General features: G+C 44.2%; 2 protein-coding genes and 1 non-coding gene across 11 annotated transcripts in view; 2 read left to right on the plus strand and 1 right to left on the minus strand.

Annotated features, from left to right (window-relative positions):
* Positions 1 to 17,774, plus strand: part of LOC111869831 (spermine oxidase) — a 534,307-nt gene that overhangs the window by 122,765 nt on the left and 393,768 nt on the right. For 3 of the 4 annotated variants that reach the window (XR_002843744.2, XR_004513596.1, XM_023861640.2), the window contains exon 2: positions 10,170 to 10,268. Coding sequence is in view for 1 of the 4 variants with exons in the window: in XM_023861640.2 (XP_023717408.1) it covers positions 10,170 to 10,268 (99 nt within the window). In the remaining 3 variants the exon portion in view is untranslated. Of the gene's footprint in view, positions 1 to 10,169; positions 10,269 to 17,774 lie in introns of those variants that run through there. The other variant, XM_023861642.2, reaches the window with a different exon arrangement.
* The window catches only part of LOC111869830 (early growth response protein 1), a 336,968-nt gene that overhangs the window by 5,193 nt on the left and 314,001 nt on the right, over positions 1 to 17,774 (minus strand). The gene's annotated exons all lie outside the window — the stretch shown is intronic.
* LOC111869862 lies at positions 12,160 to 12,278 on the plus strand. The gene has a single exon (XR_002843749.1). It is a non-coding gene; the product is annotated as a 5S ribosomal RNA (ribosomal RNA).

Raw genomic sequence — 17,774 nt, forward strand, 5'->3', positions numbered from 1 at the left:
CTAGACCGGAGATATGTCATTATGACCGCATAAAATGGCCTAAAGTTAAGCAATAAAAATACAAATGTTTTTTTTTCAGGTACAGCGTGTTCCACAAATCTCGAACCACAGACAACACAATATGTAAGGCTGGACTGTAACTTGGTGCAATGTGATCACATCACAAGCAATTCAAGCCGTTTTCGTAGACTGGAAGAAGCATTTGCGTCGAAGTGAACTGTGTGTATATTGTGCACATTTTATGAGAGGTGTCTGAAAACTGCAATATTGTCTGTGGTTCCAGACTTATGGGACACACTGTATAACAACCGCAATAACGTGATGTAGTCGTAAAATTTTAGAATCAGAACACAATCATTACTTTTCCCTTGTGCATTATTTGCATCAAACGTATAAAATGAACGTATAATGGAGAAGTCACGTCGTGTTGTCTGTGTTTAGTCTTTCTGAATTACTCGATACACTTCTGTGGGATCTGGCTAGGGAAGTGTTACGAAAGCCGTTGTATACCTGAAATTTGCATGAGTTTCAAACAGATTTTTTTTTTCGAAATAGCTTGTTCTAGAACGGTACACTGCATCTGTGTGCATACAGTGTGATATCTACAGCGCAAGATTTTATCTGTATCACATTAACACCAAGGTCAAAAAGGGTGTGCGAAGTACAAAGAACGCGATGGGAAAATGTATTTCTGCACCGGAGTACACGTTTCCACTTCTGTAAATCAGTGCTGCGTGAATTCAAAACGAATATTAGCCTCAATTCTGAAGACTACCATCTTCTGGGATGTGATGCAGTACAGTCCGGTAGAAGTTAATCGACGTTTCGAAGGCTCGTACTGATTATATCTTCAGGACAGAAAATATACCAAGAAACGAGAAATAAGCAGCAGGCTATACTCTTCACATACACCGCTGTGATAACCTTAAAATCAGGAAAATTTCAATCCTGTTCCTCAAATCTGACCATCATAAAAGGCGTAATTTTTTTAGTTACGCCCTAATTTATGTTTATTTAGGCAATGAGGAAAACAACAGTGTCTCTCAAAGCCTTACAGAAGGGACAAACAGTTGACTCAACACCTCGCCAAGAAGACGTATAGAGGTAATGGAGCTACATTTCCACGGATTCATAACCTCGCCACTAGGAGGTTTCAGCCTGACGCCACGATTATTTTACCTCCAGCTGTGGAGCCCCAAGAGGGGCACGCGGTAGCGTAGTTGGTTGAAGCACTATGCTACAAGCCGGAAGGTCGCGGGTTCAAGTCCCGATGAGGTCATTGAATTTTTTTCAATTGATCTAATCCTTCCAGCCGCACTATGACGCTAAGGTCGACTCAGCCTCTAACAGAAATGAGTACCAGGAATATTCTTGGGGGTAAAGGGCGGCCGGCGCATAAGGCTTACAACCTTACCGCCATCTGTGAGCCGATTGTCTATAAAATGTGGGAGCCTCGAGGTCTCACAATCCTATGGGCCTCCTAGCCTGTTACAGGGCCACTTACTTTACTTTACGGACCCCAAGGAACATTTTGGATAGGCAGCTGGGTCTGTGTATAGGAAAGAACTGGCCAGTTCACATTTACTTCAACTACCATCAAGGTCAATGCATCAACGTACCTCGCCAAACAAATAAAATCAGGCTGCATTACGTCTGGCCTACAATAATACATCTATAAATCAGTCAAGGTGCGTAGGCAGTGGTTATAGTGCCAGATGTGACACACAAATACAGACCGTGGCACTGGATGTGCATCATGCGCTCATTATCCATATCATTAAGGCAGAATATCTGCATATTGTAGCATCTAGACCTATTGTTAAGTAATGAATCTATAAACAACGTCCGCTGCTAGGCAACGACCGCAGAATAAGCAGATATAAGGCATCCGTTACTCAGTAACGGCTTCGCAAACATGTTCCCACGGCAAAAATTGAACTACAACGAGGAGCGGTGTTTTCTACGCGGCCCGTTGCGGGTCGAGGCGTAAACAAAGCAACCTCCAAGCACAAATTTGCTTGTTTTTCAACCCTGAAGATGCAGGTAGTCCATCCTCGTGAACTTAAGCAAACTTCTACCGAAGACAACAGTGTTCGTAGCCACTGTCATGAGAAACTAAAAGAAAAAGCTTTGCTTTACAAGATCTTGATGCAGACCCATAAAAAGGTAAAGCTGTCACCGTGCTTAACTAATTAAGCACTACGTCATGATGGCGTATAGGGGAGTTGATGTATAGATGCACATTTACTTTATCCCCGGGGAAAAGAGCCACCGGTACTCATTGGATAGGAGGCTGGGTTGACCCTAGAGCCAGTCTGGACGTGGAGAAAATTCTTGACCCTACCGGGACTCGAACTCCAACCCCTCGCTCGTCCATATCGTAGCCAGTCGTTATCCCGGCTCCCTATACAGACCAATAACTTAACCAAAAGGATTCAGCATTCAGGTTACTGTATTCTTTTTTGCTTATGTTNTCAGAAATGTCTTGTTTCTATTCACAATGATTCTACTTTCACTTAGGGCATTAAATTGGAGCTTTTACATTAGTAGAAAAAACAAGAGTCCGGTTCATTTATGGATTCTACTGAGCTTTGAATGCACTGGAAACTTGGTAGTGCCCAGTCCAATAAACTTCCTTCCCAATTGCTGACAGATTTGTAAGAAAAGATCGAGTGTACAGTGATACTTCGCGAACACATGAACATCAGTCACTGTATGTAGCCAATAAGACTTACCCCAGGCTCTGACACGATCTCTGTGTAGTGCGTAAACTATAAGGTAAAGCTGGGTACAGCCAAACAGAGACATAATAGCTAATCTCAGTTCTAGTGGCGTGTTAATATATCCCTAAATGTCATGTTAATTAACCCTCAATATTTACACCTCGCGCCACTAGTTGCGCTAGTGAGGAGAAGCGTACAGTGTGGTGGAGGTGCCAATTACGGACCACACAATGTGTCCTGCACACGGACACGCTACGTCTTTCTGTTCGTTTCCACGACTCCGCCCAAGAACGTGGATTACACCAACAGATCTATAGCTACACTGTCACCATCTTTCCTTTCACTCCGATACCTGAGCTCATGGTCTTCCTTTCCTCCATTCCTGTTTTCGCTCACTTCTCGCGCAGATCAGAGGACACCAAAGAATAACCGGTCTATGTATGGATATTTCATTAGTTCGAATGGGGACTAAATTTTGGATCGTGAAGCCAAGAAACCTAACCGTTACCCCGGAAAGAGAAATGAAATGGTGGCACACGGATAAGAATGTTGCTATTCACAATAAAATTAACTGCTCTCGTGGCTTAGGCGGATAATTGCCGGCTTCCTACCGTGGTGGCTCGGGTTCGATCCCAGGTTGTCATGTGGGATTTGTGGTGGATAAAATGGAACTGGGGGCACGTATTCTCTGAGTACTTCTCATTCCACCGAATGACCTATATTCATCTACAATCCGTGACTGGTACAGTAGGTTCACCAACGGCCAGTGTACCAAGTGGACTCAGTCTCAACATACTCCAAGAACAATAAAAGAAACACGAGAATTTACAGTGTTATTGATGTATGCAAAACTTTTTAAAGCTTTTGTTTGATTCAGTGTAGGCCCGTTAACAACGTAAGTGATATAAAATACCACTAGTGTTCTACCTTCTGTACACTTAACCATTTACCTCGCATCCCCTAAAGGTCACGATGGAGGTCTGTCGCCTTGCCCTAAAAATTGTAAGTTCATCCGCTTCCACCTAGTCCAATGATCACTGATTCATTGTCCACAAGAGCATAGCACAGTTCTTGTCCCATGGTGGTAGAAAACTGCAATGACAGCACCAGTATCTTTCTGCTTTCCGCTCAGTGCCGTAAATTTGAACTTCATTTCCATGATGATGCAAGCTTCCTGCACATGATGAGGATTCCAAACATTTCTCGCGTGGAGTTGGCCCAGATGTGCCCACTGGACTCCTTACCATATCACGACGCGAGAGAGCAAACCGGACAGCCCAGTTTCCATGGCAGCAGCCGGTATATGCCAATGGGGGCCATGCCAGCTTACAGCCCGTGGCTATGATCTTTCAGAGATGGTACGACTAGAACTGGCTTGTTGATTTCAGCTCGTTTGTTCCGCAGAGGCCATGATAGGTTGTCCGTTCATTTGGTTTCTACGTAATCAGTACTATGACATAGACTAATATAAATGTACAGACAAGTTGAACGAATTTTATTTTGTAACAATAATTTGTTGGACAGAATTACTTGGTTTTTGGACTTTTTCCATCGTCCGGAATTCTAGGTAATAGAAGACACGACGTTTCGGAAACTGGATCTGTTTCCGTCTTCAGGTGAGGAAGAAAGATACCTACTCAGTTGGGCCTGTTAGAAAGAGCTAATCACAATCACTGGACTAAGATTAGCTGTTTCTAACGGGCCCAACTGAGTACTTGTCTTCCTCCCCTCACCTGAAGACGGAAACAAATCCAGTTTCCGAAACGTTGTGTCTTCTATTATCTAGAATTCCGTACGATGGAAAAAGTCCAAAAACCTAGTAATTCTGTGTGTCATCCACCATCGTCAGAACCCTTTAGAACCAATAATTTGTTAGATTTGCATAATGAGGAGCTTCATAACTTGTACTCTTCGCCAAGTATAATTAGAATGACCAAGTCAAGGATGATGACATGGGCAAGGCATGTAGCACGAATGGGGGAGAAGAGGAATGCATATAGGACACTGGTAGGAAAACCAGAAGGAAAGAGACCACTAGGAATGATGTTATATTTCAGCATTCTGTTGCAGTGTGTAGATCTGACTTAGGGCTTTCTGCGCCGTCTAAGTGAAACGTCGTTGGTTGTTCCTTTATTAGCCACTATTTCACTATACGTTTCGGCCTAAATGACCCATCTACAGGTGTATAGGTTTTAGTAGTTAGGCCTCTGCTCACTGCAATGGGAGTATTCTTCTCTCTTATTGCTATTTTGAATTACGTGGGTTGCACTTGGTTGCTCATGTTGAGGCAGCACAGACCTGAACTACTAAAACCTGTACACCTGAAGATGGCCATTTAGGTCGAAACATATAGTGAGATAGTGTCTAATAAAGGAACAACGAACTATGTTTCACTCAGACGGCGCAGAAACCCCTAAGTCAGACCAAGACGTATGTGAGAGGATAATATTAAAATGGGTCTTAGAGAAATAGGATGGAGTGGTATGGACTGGATCGATGTGGCTCAGGATAACCACACGGTGATGAACCTTCGGGTTCCATAGAATGTTGGGAAGTTCTTCAGTAGCCGCACAGCTGGCGGCTTATCAAGAAGGGTTCAGCTCCATGAAGTTAGTTCAGTTAGTTAACTTGTTGAATTTGGTTCGATCTGTATTACGAAGCTTCGTAATGTTGGAACGTGTACGAGCTGGAAAACCTTGAGACACAAAGTGACGCGCATCGACTGTCTGTATAACAAATTTGTTAGATGAATGCGATGCCTAACCAGGGCTGTTGTCGAGCCAGAGGGAGGGGGGGAGACGCTTCCCCCCACCCCCACCCGAGTGTCGGGGTGTCGCCCTAGCAATGATTTTAAGAACACAAATAAACCATAGTTTAATTTCCCAGCCCTGTCTGAGACAGAAGCCTCAGTAAAGTACGCCCCTTCTTAAACTGCTCGTCTTTCAGTTCTGCGTTTAAAAAGGCAAAGCTATTATTAACCCATTAAAGCCCAGTGGTTACTATATGTACCAACTGCTTTAACATACAAAAATTCTGTATTCTGCCCACACATTGTATTTGTGTTTCGTATGATTCTCACAATAAACAGCGACTGTTTCCCTAAACAGCATTAACCGGTTGGGTTCTGTAGCGGAGACGTAATGTGTTTCCTGTTAGGTACGGACTGAATTGCTATATATTCTGCCCACCCAGTGTATCTGTGTGTCCCGTATGGTTCTCACAGTAAACAGCGGCTGTTTCCCTGAACAGTATTAACCGGTTGCGTTTTCTAGCGGAGACGTAATGTGTTTCCTGTAAGGTACGAACTGAATTTATATATTATTTAGAAGAAATTGAGTCATTAAATGATAAAGTAATCACAAGGATGGCTTCATATCATGATCCATGCCCATTTCTTTCAACCTGGAACTTGTGCAACACCGTCCAGGGTTTTAGGACTACCCCCCTGTAGCTAACGATAAGGAAGTACACCACAGAACTCTAAGAACGTGCTGAGTGGAATTAATTTCACGAGTTTAATGGAGACTAAAAAGGAAGCACTGTTTATTTCCCGTTGTTTATATATGCTTAGTGCCTTCGGCTTTAGGGGTACCACTAGGTGGCGATCGGCGTTAACTGTGCTATACCTAATTGGCACCAAATTGTACCAAAAACTACAGGAAATACTTCCCCACTGACCTCATGGTAGGCCTAAAATGTCAATTGACTGGATTTCTTTTTCCTTGGCACTACAGCCCTAGTGGGCCTAGGCCTACCTCCATGAACTTCTCCGTTCACTTCGGTTTTTCTAGATCTTACACATTCGGTAGGACTCCTTGGGCGGGTGATCAGCTCGTCGCAAGGCCTCTACCTGTACACAAACACAGAAAAACGCACACACACAAACTAAACATCCATGCCCTGAGTGGGATTCAAACCCACGATCTCGGCTTCCGAGCGAGTGAAGACAGTCCATGCCTTAGACCGCTCGGCTACCGTGACCGGCAATTGACTGGATTAGATGGAGTTAATTGCCGGCTTATTTCTGAGAAACACATCCCAGTAATTTAAAATATCATTCGCAATGCTTTAGACAAACAGTACGAAGAAACATCATAACTAACAGTCGCGCCCCTAGTAATGTCTTCCACAAACGGGTTCGCGAATTGTTAGTTTGGTATTAAAACATTAGGAATTTTGAGATATTAATTAATTTAGGAGGCAGTAGTTTGTCACAGTCACTTGTGTGAAAGCCTTAACTCCAACATTTGCTTATTGTTTTCTATACAAACATCGTAAAAAGTGCAAAAAATATGCGCAAAATTGTGAGGTTTACACTCTGGAACGAGTGAAACGTTTCGATGTTAGGATTCTACTGAACTCCTACGCAACATGAAGCTTAAACCCAGACAGACTTGGAATTGTTAAAAAACACGAAACACGGGGGTTTCAATTTCTCACGACGAACAGTTTCACATTTCAGGCACACGGTTCTAATTTCTAGCCGTCACAATAACCACTTAGTTCCGAATTTCTGAACATCACAAAAAAAACTCCGTGGTTTTAGTCCGCAAGCGAACTATACCAACCGAGCTACCGCCGCTTGTCAGTGAAGTTAGTGCCAACTTTAGTGAATAGACGGTGTCGCGTGGTCAGCGCAACGAATGCCCACGGCCGTTAATTTTGGTTTTCTAGTCACAGCCGCTATTTCCTTGAAATAGCTCCTCAATTATCCTCACGAGGCTGAGTGAACCCCGTTCCAGACCCACTACTTCTCAGAAAATCTGGTAGCGCCGGGAATCGAACCCAGACCTCTGGATCTGTAGCCAGGAGGAACTCTGACCACTAGACCACAAAGGCGGTCTTTCTGAACATCACAACTTGCAATAATCACGGACGTGTGTTAAGGATTAAGAAGGCCAGTGAGCAGACTTCTATGAGTAACATAAGAATAATTATTAACTTCATGAGACAGGTTAGTGTGTGCTCGCAATTTCAAGGAAGTACTGTGATGACACAAAATTACATCATATGATATTCAGAGACCAAAAGACAAGCTCATCACCGCAAGAGGTTCCTGGTCTGAATGAATCGTCACGCTTTTAACAATTTGCAGTCTTCAGTAATGACTCAACGTAATTCTGACCACACAAAATATAAAACAAATTAAAAAGGGCTTTATCTATCTCGTAATGACCATCTTTCGAATTTAATCTCTTGTGACGTCAGAGTTTGTCTTTGTAACGATAAGCCTGTAATATATGACGTGCGCAAAACGTTGCTGGTTGTATGACTACAAGGAGGTTATAAGATTTGCAGTGAAATACCATATTGTGATGTTCTGGCTTATGAGTTTTCAACAGACTGAGGCAATACACTCCTCCAAAACAATGGCATCTGGCCACTAATGTACATGACGTCATGGCCCAGAGGACCATAAAATGTATACACGAAAGTATATTATATACTTTCAGGCATACGTCTTGCTTATACAAACAAGTTGTCATTCACTGCGTCATTTGTACCTCAGGCTTGCTGTACTAAAAAAACCTCTGTGGTTTTAGTCCGCAAGCGAACTATACCGACCGAGCGACCGCCGCTTGTCGGCGAAGTTAATGCCAATTTTAGCGGATAGAGGATGTCGCGTGGTGAGCTCAACGAATCCCCACGACCGTTAATTTCAGTTTTCTACACCGGAGCCGGTATTTGCTTGAAATAGTTCATTTGTCTTCACGAGGCTGAGTGGACCCCGTTTTAGACCCACAATCTCTGGGGAGGGGGAAAAAAAAGGTAGCACCGGGAATCGAATCCGAAACCTCTGACCACTATACCACAGAGGCGATCCGCTCTCCTATCACAGAGTATTATTATTTCCGTGGGTTATTTCAAGAAGAACGACGGAGGGGTTGGAGTTCGAGTCCCGGTATGGTCAAAAATTTCCTCTTCTCTACGTCGTCCACACCGGCTGTGGGGTCCACCCAACCTCCTATACAATGGGTACCGGGGGCTCTTTCCCAGGGGATAAAGCGGCCGGCGCGTGAAGCTGACCACTCACCTCCAGCTGTTGCCGAGGTCAAGAAAATGTTGATCTGTACATCCACTCCTACATACGCGTTCATGGCGTAGTGCTTAATTAAGCACAGGGACAACTTTACTTTATTTCAAAACGATGCCTATTGCAGTGGCCGCGCGGTTCAAGGCATGAACCGTTCTCGCCCGCTCGAAGACTGGGATCGTGGTTTCGAATCCCACTCTAGGCATGGATGTCTGTTTGCGTTTATTTTGTGTGTGTTGTCCTGTGAAGGTAGCGGCCTTGCGACGAGCTGATCCCCCGTCCAAGGAATTCTATATGTATAGGATTAAGAAACTGAAGAAGCGCCCAAGGTCCACGATGACGGTAGCGTCCGGGCGTGTGCCTGGGGAAAACAGCTTTCCACCATGCTGTATTGGAGGTTCTCACAGCGGTGTCTATTGGAGACTGAAGACAGGGCCGATGAAGTCCAATGGAAGACAACCGACGTTTCTGAGGAACGTCGTCTCAGTCTTAAGGGTTATCAAACAGTAAACCAAACGTGAAACGTGCATGACGCAGGCGACGAACAGAGCTTTGCTGCTTTGCAGTCTGCCTTTTACCGGACTACACGGCGTTATATCCCCTTTCCACAGCCTTTCCAGTTTACCTATCATCTCACAATTTTGAGCTGTTCACAGCGTCCTTATATAAGCCATAAAAAACTAAAGTAATATAATGATAATTGTTGTTAGCCTGAAAACTCACTGACGCGACAAGCCGCGCGCGGTTTGTCGAGTGTTGTCGCTTGCGGCCGTTATTTGTATTGCTTTTATGCGCCGCGCGCGGTTAAGTTTTGGATCGCGGCACACAGACGGCAGAGCTGTCGCACGCCTAATATGTACAACTAACGGACGCGCGCGACAAAGAGCGGCTAGCCGCTCGCGACTAGTCGCGTCAGTGGGTTTTCAGCCTAACGGCTGGCGATACGTTTGTTGCAAAGTTGGTGAGTAATGCCACCTTAAAGCTGTGACGCTGTNGCTTGTAGCATAGGGCGTCCGTGAAACATTTCGTTTCCCTTCGTTTATTTAGACAGTCGGTAGGACTCCTTGGACGAGTGATCAGCCTGTCGCAAGGCCGCTACCTACACACAAACGCAGAAGAAACGCAGACAAACTTCCATGCCTTGAGTAGGATTCGAACCTGCGATCCCAGTGTTCGAGCGTGCGAAGAGGGTCCATGCTTCGGACCGCGCGGCCGGCCACTGTGATCGGCAATAGACATACCAAGCATCAGATAACAGAAAATTGTGATCAGTGTCAGAGAACGTAATCTCTTTCCTGTGATATGGATCGGTTGTGCTGCGTGATTCAACTGTTTCCAGGATACTCACGTGTCATATTTTTGTTGTATTCATTTTATTTTAGTGTTGCTTATTTCCCCCATTACAATTGCAGATGGAGTTCGTTCTGTGGATAAAGCCTGTGCCCACGAACTGGAAGATCATAAATGATACGTTTTCTATCAACAGACGTTCCCGTGGTCCTACATCAGCGGTAAGTCTTTGATCACCTATGTATGCTTCCTTCCCTACGTAATAATTTTAGTGACATTCTTGGATTGTGTTTGTTTTTATTTAATCAGTTACAGTGTCGCTGTGTACTTAGTAACACTACGTTGGTGTAAGGCCGCCACCATCAGCGTCTATGTAATACACGACTTGTCACACTGCACATGCTTGTCATGTTCCAATCTTTAATCGGTCAAAACTAGGTTACAGTTATAATTAAGAGGTAGAGTTCTCCCTGTGCTTAACTGATTAAGCACTACGGCATGAAGACGTATGGGGGAGTGGATGTATAGATCCACGCATTATTGACCTCGGCATTGGTTGGAGGAAAGTGGTCATCTTCACGCCTCGGCCGCTTTGCCCATGGGGAAACAGCCCCTACACCCACTGGATAGGAGGCTGGTTTGGCCCCAGAGACGGTCTGGACGCTACGGTGGAAAGAAAATCCTTGACCCTAAGGTACTCGAACTCTGAACCCTAGGTCGCCCAGCCCGTAACCAGTCGCTATATTGACTACGCTGTTCCGGCTTAAAATTTATAATTAAAATCAAAATTGAAACTGAAATTATAGTTAAATTTGTGCCCTCCTGCTGCTCTTCACATTGTAGCCATGTTTTGTAGTTGTTCGTTGACCTCATTTTTCTTGACCAATATTTCGATTATGTGGTTGGTTATATTTGGTGTTGATTGGTGGACAGATGACATGGTTGACTCCTGTCAACTCCATCAGTCCTTATAGGTGAAATCTGTGACACTGTTTTAAAACAAAATCTCGCCCTTATTGTGATCACAGTTTATGGCAAGAATTTGAATAATGGAGCCCAGGTAGCGTGGTCGGTATAGCGACTGAAGGGTCGAAGTTTGAGTCCCGACAGGGGCAAGAATTTTCTCCACGTCGTTCAGACTGGCTCTGGGGTCCACCCAACCTCCTATACAATGGGTACCGGCGGTAAAGCGACCGGGGCACTACCTCCAGGTAGTGCCGAGATCAAGAAAATGTGGATTTCTATATCCACTACCCCATACGCCTTCATAGCGTGGTGCTTGATTCGTTAAGCACAGGGACAACTTTACCTTCTACCTTCGATAATGCGTAAATTTAGCAAAAAAAGGGAAGAAATCAACAGTCTGTTACATGACTGAACAAAAGACAGTACCGAGGGAAATATCCAGCTGATAGCGTACCATGTACTAACGTTCTAATACCATTAATAGACTTACGGGAAGTTGGTGAATTAACGATTCCTATGTGAGATTTGAGATGTTAACAGCGGTGGCTGTGAGGAGCACTATTTTCTTGTAGTCTGGTAGAGGTTTACCGACGTTACAGAGGGTCAAACTGCTTCCATCTTCAAGGGAAAGACCAATCCCTTTACGTAAGCAGCATGCATGCTTACTTTAACAACTAGTCACCAATTTAATATCCTAAGAAACATTTGTAAACCCCGTCAACTGGGTCAGTCATAAAGTATACACACGGCATGGTTAATGGACACTCCGAAATTCGATTTCATTTATTGGTTGGCTCCACATTATTTCTTTTGAACTGTATTTATAAAATAGTTCATATCATATCGACTGACTCCCTTACACGGAGGGAAAGACAGGTAGGAGTTGGCCGGCTACGCCTCTGACTTTCAGCAATCGATAGTAATGTCTCAGCTAGAGAGGTGGTAGGTGGGGTGCCAGACGCAAGTCAGTGGCGTGATGTACATCTCACAAGTTTTGTCTAGTTAAAAGTGAAATAACATGTGAACTTGTTCTGAGCTACAAGCAAAATACTATTTTTATTTATAAATTCTCACATTAAATACATAAACTATTGAACCTGCTAATATAACGTTCATCAACTAACGAATCGAATACGTACATGTTCTGGCAACGGCCATACCATGTTGAAAACACCGGTTCTCGTCCGATCACCGAAGTTAAGCAACATTGGGCGTGGTTAGTACTTGGATGGGTGACCGCTTGGGAACACCACGTGTTGTTGTCATTATTTTTTTTCCTTTGGTTATCTAAACAACCACAGGATCCATAGAATCTACAAATGAACACAGTGCTCAGTGAAACAAAAAAGCAGAATACCAAATACTTAAAAAAATTGACCGCGCCATACCTCAAGCGGTTAGTCGCTTCCCACCGAGGCGGCCCGGGTTCGATCCCGGGTCTCGTCAAGTGGGATTTGTCGTGGACAAAGTGGCGCTGGGGCAGGTTTTCTCCGAGTACTTCGGTTTCCCCTGTCAATCTTCCTTCCACCAATTGCTCCACAATCACCCTCACCTATCATCTGGGGCTGGTACAAGAGGCCAGAAGTGGACGCAATACAAGGGACTTAGTCCCACCCTACTAGCAAAAAAAAAAAGAATAAAAACAAGAAAATTAGGAAAGCACACTAATGTATTAGCAGGTGGCCGCGCCATAGCTCAAGCGGTTAGTCGCTTCCCATCGCGGTGGCCCGGGTGCGATCCCGGGTCTGGTCAAGTGGGATTTGTGGTGGACAAAGTGGCGCTGGGGCGGGTTTTCTCGAGTACTTCGGTTTCCCCTGCCAATCTTCATTCCACAAATTCTCCATCATAATCACCCGGGGCAGGTACAATAGGCCATCGGTGGCCGCCGTTCCGAGAGGACCCAGTTGAACAATTTTTTTTAAATGCATTAGCAATGAACCTACTAGAAAACAGCGAAATTACACACAAACTGAATAGATACACTGTCCTAGCTCTACCAGAGGGACTGAGTAAAACTCCAATACAAGCATTGAAATGACACCTAACTGAACAAAAACAAGTGCATATTATCCCCCATTCGCCGTCATGGGGTAGTGCTTAATTAGTTAAGTACAGGGACAACTTTACCTATGAGTTAGGCCACTGTGCACAGCTCATTTACGAGCCTGTACTTATTAAACACATACATTTATTGCAGATTATGTATAAGAAATGTGAAAAATATAATTTTGATCAAGAAGGACTCAGCTCCATGGTAATGGAGTTAGTAACTTAGTTCGTATGTAGCTAGGAAACGAACCAAGTAAACACAAAACGACCAGTTCTCTGTCTAATGCATGAACCGTCTTTCGCTCGCTCGAACACTGGGATCGTCGGTTCGAATCCCACTCAAGGCATGGATGTCTGTATGCGTTTATTCTGTGTTTGTGTTGTTCTGTGTGTAGGTAGAGGCCTTGTGATGGTCTAATCCCCCGTCCAAGGAGTGTTACCGACTGTGTATAAGACAAGAAACTGAAAAATCGGTCAAGGCCCAACGAAGGGCTGTAAAGCCATAATAGTATTAACAACATAGCAGCTGCTTTAATGTACCAAAAACCTCTGCATCCTGTCCACAGAGTGTAACTGTGTGTTCCGTATGGTTCACACAAGAAACAGTGACTGTTTCCATTAGCAGCATTAACCGGTTGGATTTTGTAGCGGAGACAGAGTGTTTCCTGTGAGGTACGAGCTGAATTTTTATATATAGCTAGCTGTGCCCGGCCACGCCTTGCTGTGGCTCAGTCTGCCCGTTCTTTCCCAGTTTCATTTGAAATTACTCGACGCATTGCTTCCGCTCCGCGAGTACGACGAACTAAGCCTGTTCTTAGAAAACGAAAAGAAAAACAATGAAAAATAAACTATACTTACGAAATAACTTCCATGCACGTCTCGGATTCAGCGAATAAGTTATTGAACGCTCACTTTTACACCAGCGAGTACAATTATTATCACGTCCAGTATCACCGAAAAATTCTTCGGAGCTGGACTATTATAACCCGGTTTCGGATGCAATAGAGGACACTTTCGCCCAGGGTTCCATTTCACGTGTTCTGTGCTCGTTGCCGCAGAAATGCATTATTTCCGCAGTTTCAACAGTTCGTTGCCACGGTTATTCCTAGGCAGCGAACAGTTTCAACAGTTCGTTACCACGGTTATTCCTAGGCAGCGAACAGTTTCAACAGTTCGTTACCACGGTTATTCCTAGGCAACGATCTCTTGGTATTCGATGGACGACGCATAACACGTTACAGTATATTATATTGAATACAATTAATACTTTTACTTGTTTTTACCTGTCACGGGTGTGACATCTATATAATAGGTATATGAAAGCACGCACGTGTTCGAATGCAACGTTGTGTCAAAATTTCAAAGCAATCGGTGAAGAACTTTAGGAGATCTTCGATAAGACACAAACCAACATTTACGTTTTTATTTTTATAGATATAGAAGGAATTCAGTATTTAAAGTATTAGCATAATAGAGGAAGCTGCAGAATTTTACGTAAGGGACAGTGCTATTTTTTTTAATAAACTTGGGATATTAATAGGTGACTGGCATTAAGAGAACTTTTTTGGAAACTTGATGTATAAGTTAGGGCCAATACACATTTACGTGTTAATTGAAGTTCTTTGGGAAATAATGTCCGGTACAGCATGGAAAGATGTTTTATTTCTTTCCTTTTTTTAGGAAAGTATCTATCTAACGACGGGAAGAGATATCTGACGCATCTGCAGCAGGGAAAGGTCTGTCTGAAGGCGACCACAAACACAACAGTTTATCATGGAACAATTATCTTGAACAGTTAACTCCATTTATCTAGCAGATAAAACACCTTTATCGATTGTATATATTTGAATGTGTAGTGTACCAGTGACATCGTGGACACTTTCACGCCTTCCACATAATTGTTTATCTGCTGATTCATATTCTCAGCTTCCTTACTCAACAGAGACGCTATCAGCATGTCTACTGATCTCTTCCTCCTAGGAACTCCGGGACCAGCTGAAAGATTTTCACGAAACTTTCCATCAGCATGATTCCAATGGACGGTACTTAACTTTTGGAGCGTACAGTTTCGTGTCACTGGTAATGCTAACTTGCTTAACTAAAACAACTCCGTGGCTTTAGTCCGCAAGCGAACTATACCACCGAGCGACCGCCGCTTGTCAGCGAAGTTAGTGTCAACTTTAGCCACGTGGTCAGCGCAACGAATCCCCACGGCCGTTAATGTCGGTTTTCTAGCCCGCAGCCGCTGTTTCTTTGAAATAGCTCCACAATTATCCTCACGAGGCTGAGTGGACCCCGTTCCATAACCACTATTTATCAGAAAATCTGGTAGCGCTGGGAATCGAACCAGGGACCTCTCGATCTGTAGCCAGGAACTCAGACCACAGAGACGGTCATGCTAACTTGTTCTTTTTCCCTTGGCACTACAGCCCCAGTGGGCCTAGGCCTACCTCCATGAACTTCTCCGTTCACTTCGGTTTTTCTAGATCTTACACATACGGTAGGACTCCTTGGGCGGGTGATCAGCTCGTCGCAAGGCCTCTACCTGTACACAAACACAGAGAAACGCACACTAACATCCATTCCCTGAGTGGGATTCGAACCCACGATCCCGGCTTCCGAGCGAGCGAAGACAGTGCATGCCTTAGACCGCTCGGCTACCGTGATCGGCGCTAACTTGTTTACTGTACGAAATTCTGATATGGGAGGGACACAACTGAGGCCTCATGTACATTAACGAAATTCTGTAACAGTTAATCTTGAAATTCTTGTGTAAAACGTAAAGTAACATGTCGGTGCCATATATATATATACTCAGTTTCCCGTTCGAAGTAACTAACTCCATGCAGCTGAGTCCTTGAGAAGTCAGTCAGGTACTCAAGAATTTCCCAGCATTTTATGGAGCCCTCCATTGGTCCATATCCTGAGCCAGATTAATCCAGTCCATACCACCCCATACTATTTCTGCAAGATCCATCTTATTTGCTAAAATTCTATCGGGCAGTAAGCCGCGTCAATGTTGAACTAAAATCCAATGTTTCAGAGATCTCCTCTCTCCAGCACCAGGGTCCGTTTAGCGAATGCCCGTATGCCGCTGATATTTATACCAGTCTGCCAAATCGACGCTTCTTCTTATTAGTGTATTATGCAGTAGAGGGGGGAGTCGAACTGCGCGGTCACCCATCCGACTCTAACCTTTCAGCGTGTTGCTTAACCTTCGGTCACTGTTGTCAGACTATTTTGTTTTCTTTTTTGCATGCTCTTCTCTGTAACTTCTCGGGATTTTCGTGATGTGTCTCTGTTGGAGTGCCTTAATAAACTGGTGCTGGGATTCCGTGCTTTGCTGAGTTCGAGCTTTCTCTTTGTTTACACTGTCCGGATATAATCTTGTTTCTATTGCTTTTTGACAAGTCGGTCCGTGCAGCCTCATATTTTGGCCAGTACTTGGGTCTCGCGGAACTTGATCGGTGGCCTGATTCAGTGCTGTTCTGCCGCTGCGGAATTGTCTGGTTTCATGAACGACATCTACGTCATTTAAGTATGATGCAGACTGAAAGGCCGTAGCCTATTTTAAGAGACTCTCCTGGAGGAATTATGGAAAACAACGAAAGGGCAGTCTGTTGAATCGTAGTTTCCCCTCTTCCTGTATCCACACCGCTTATTTATCACGCTTGACTTACTCTTCTACCCTGAAGATGGAGGCAAAACGTTTCTCTGAACGTCAGTAACGATCCGTGAGACTACACGGTGTCACATTCCAGGAGACAGGAACGTTCATAGTCAGTGTAGTGCGAACCGCAAATAGTGCCTGTTCCAATCTGTTCCCATCTAACCAATAGGAGCCTGTTAACGTGTTTAAATCGTATGGTTGAGCGTTCAGCGTGAAATGTGACACCACAGTAATTTTTATACTGTGGCATGTAAACTGTTGCTATGCAAAGACAAATAACAAACAACGAGATAATAGCTGTTGCTATGCAACAGCGCGGTAAAACGCCTCTATAACAATAGAGTTACTGTTGGAAACGGTGTTATGGAACCCCTTGCTAGGTAACTGCAAGTTCGACTACAACAATGGAAATGGGTGTGTTCTATGTGGTCCGTGCCGAAGAGATCTTAAAGACAATTGGGGTGACCCAGTCAATTGACAATCGGCAGTCGAGTTCCGCAGTTTCTGGCTGAGAGTTCAGTGTCCAGTTGAAAGTCGGCCTGTGAACAGAAGACTAGGAGATTGGTGTGAAATGGCTGCCAGCCTAAGAGTCAGTTAATAATTGATAGTTGGCAGGCAGTTCTGTGCTGGAATCTTGAAGGAGGGATCTGAGTGCGGGAAGCTGAAGAATTTTCACTGTTAACATCCATTATCAGGAAACGGCTGTTGAATACACTACAGGCTGGAGAAGACATAGCGTGTAGTGATTTGTAAAGTGTAGAGATCAGCGACAGTGCTACCTGTAAGTGCTTGTAGTTCTGTGTGGTGCGTATATAAGTGACCAATAGCTCCAATATCCAATCCAAACCTCGTTTATTTTTTTTTATTGCTAGTGGGGTGGGACTAAGTTCCTTGTACTGCGGCAACTTCTGGCCTATTGTACCAGCCCCACATGATAGGTGAGGGTGATTGTGGAGCAATTGGTGGAATGAAGAGTGGCAGGGAAAACCGAAATGCTGGGAGAAAACCTGCCCCAGTGCCACTTTGTCCACCAAAAATCCCA

The sequence above is a fragment of the Cryptotermes secundus genome, unplaced genomic scaffold (genome assembly GCF_002891405.2).
Source record: "Cryptotermes secundus unplaced genomic scaffold, Csec_1.0 scaffold286, whole genome shotgun sequence".
Taxonomy (NCBI): Eukaryota; Metazoa; Arthropoda; class Insecta; order Blattodea; family Kalotermitidae; genus Cryptotermes; species Cryptotermes secundus.